Source organism: Empidonax traillii, unplaced genomic scaffold, assembly GCF_003031625.1.
Source record: "Empidonax traillii isolate 1590-97213 ecotype Southwest subspecies unplaced genomic scaffold, ASM303162v1 scaffold237:size1322474, whole genome shotgun sequence".
Taxonomy (NCBI): Eukaryota; Metazoa; Chordata; class Aves; order Passeriformes; family Tyrannidae; genus Empidonax; species Empidonax traillii.
The window spans coordinates 721,050-722,820 of NW_020955430.1; the positions used below are offsets into that span (position 1 = coordinate 721,050).

The window sequence follows — 1,771 nt, forward strand, 5'->3', positions numbered from 1 at the left end:
AGGAAGGGATAAGGATGGTGGGAAATTTCCCACCAAGGCCTAAACACAGTCAAGGTGCTGGGATCTCTATAGCCTGCACAGTAGCAGAGAACACAGATGATGGCTGAAGACATCAGGGCTGACCCCAACCAAGAACCATCTTTTAACTCCAGAGGCTGCTGCTCCTGCTTTCTTCAGGAGCCCTCAGATCGCTGCCAGCAGCAGGGCAGATTTTTCTTTCACTGCTCTGCCAACAGGACATCTCATCTGCAAAGGTCCCCTACCCGAATGACAGAGAGGATTAACTACCAAGTCTCCTCAGACCTCTCTGGGAGATGCCACCATAGCAGATTCCAGACAAACAGGAGATTTCATTCCCCACCCCTGTGAACAACTCTGCTGGGGGAGAAAAAAACAAACCAACCAACTTCTCCAAGCATTCTTGGAGAATTAAGCACCATTTGCAAGCGCTGACTCTGTCGTGGCATCAGGAAAGTCGGAGCTGAGGCAGTAAAACAAGCCATTGCACTCTGAGTGCCATAAATCTTAGTTTTTATTGTGTTGTGCAATTCCTATCAGGCAAACAAGCCTCAAATCAAGGCATTCCTGGAGCAGCTCCACCAAAGTATAGTACAAGGAATTGGATACATATATCTGTACTTTGTACTAAAATGCTTGATAGACAGATTGACCTGGAGGTACACACAGAAATAAAAGCCAAGCATATCGCAGTGACGTTCTCAGATCCCTCCTCGTGACAGAACCAGAGCTATTAGGGTCGGAATAGGAGATAATAATAATAAACTTTCATAAGGGAATTGGGGAATCAAAGGACAGGCTGAGCTTAGGCACTATTCAGAAAGAATAAGAACAATTTAGGAAAGAAAAAAGAAAACTAATAGCTAGCTCGCAAACTGCAAAGCACATACCTCTGCTGCAGACACTTGTAGGTTCATTTGTGTCCACTAACCTCCAAAAATAAACTGGTGCCTCCAAAGCAGGCACTAAGGCTTTCTCTACATCACTCTCTAAAATAATTTGCAAGTTATACAAGTGAAAAGCAGTACTAACTCCAGAGACTCAACACTTTGCCTACACTGCACCAAGCTCAGAACATAACAGCAGGGTCTTTCTTACTAAGCACTGAAGTCAAGGCTCAAATTGCATAAGACATTGTTTTCCCCATCCAATTTCTGGATGAGAGCAACCATCACCCACAAACACCCCTGCCTCCTCAGAGCCCAGCTGGGCTGTCCTGAACCGAACTGCAGAGAAAGAAATGCTTGGGTTTCACCACTTCACACTCTTTTACTCACCAGGATGCAACATCGTGAGAGGGCGGTTGCCTTGGTCTTGTGAATTGTAGATCACGGCTGCTGTTGCACCCCTTCTGGTTGCCACCTGAATTTTTTCAGTAAAACTGCAATTGCCTCTTTCAATCAGTGCTATCCACGGCTCGCTGGTGACGGTGAACTCAGTATTTTTGTCGCAGGCTCGATGATTATCAGATGCTGGAATGCCCACGAGCCCCTGGGCACTGAGTAGAGGAGAATTAAAGCCATACAGGCCACATTCACAGCGCTCAACTGTCATATTGCCAGTGCTGTTGAAATAGAACAAACTTACATGGGCTGTCACATATATTGCCTCTGCAGGGTCAAAGGAAACTAAAAAATCCACCAGGAGACAGAAAAACCACAACTGCTCCACTTGCTTCATTGCTCCTTCCTAGCAGCGGAAAATGGGGGATGTCCAGAGGTCTTTTCAGCTGCTGCTGATCCCTGTTGGAGCA

General features: G+C 46.1%; 1 protein-coding gene across 1 annotated transcript in view; it reads right to left on the reverse strand.

Moving 5' to 3' along the window:
- Positions 1 to 1,765, reverse strand: part of RNF128 (ring finger protein 128, E3 ubiquitin protein ligase) — a 32,477-nt gene extending 30,712 nt beyond the window's left edge. Inside the window, exon 1 of the mRNA XM_027888389.1 lies at positions 1,461 to 1,765. Within this exon, the coding sequence (XP_027744190.1) occupies positions 1,461 to 1,698 (238 nt within the window). The 5' untranslated portion in view covers positions 1,699 to 1,765. The remainder of the gene's footprint in view (positions 1 to 1,460) is intronic.
- Between the last annotated feature and the right edge of the window lie 6 nt (positions 1,766 to 1,771).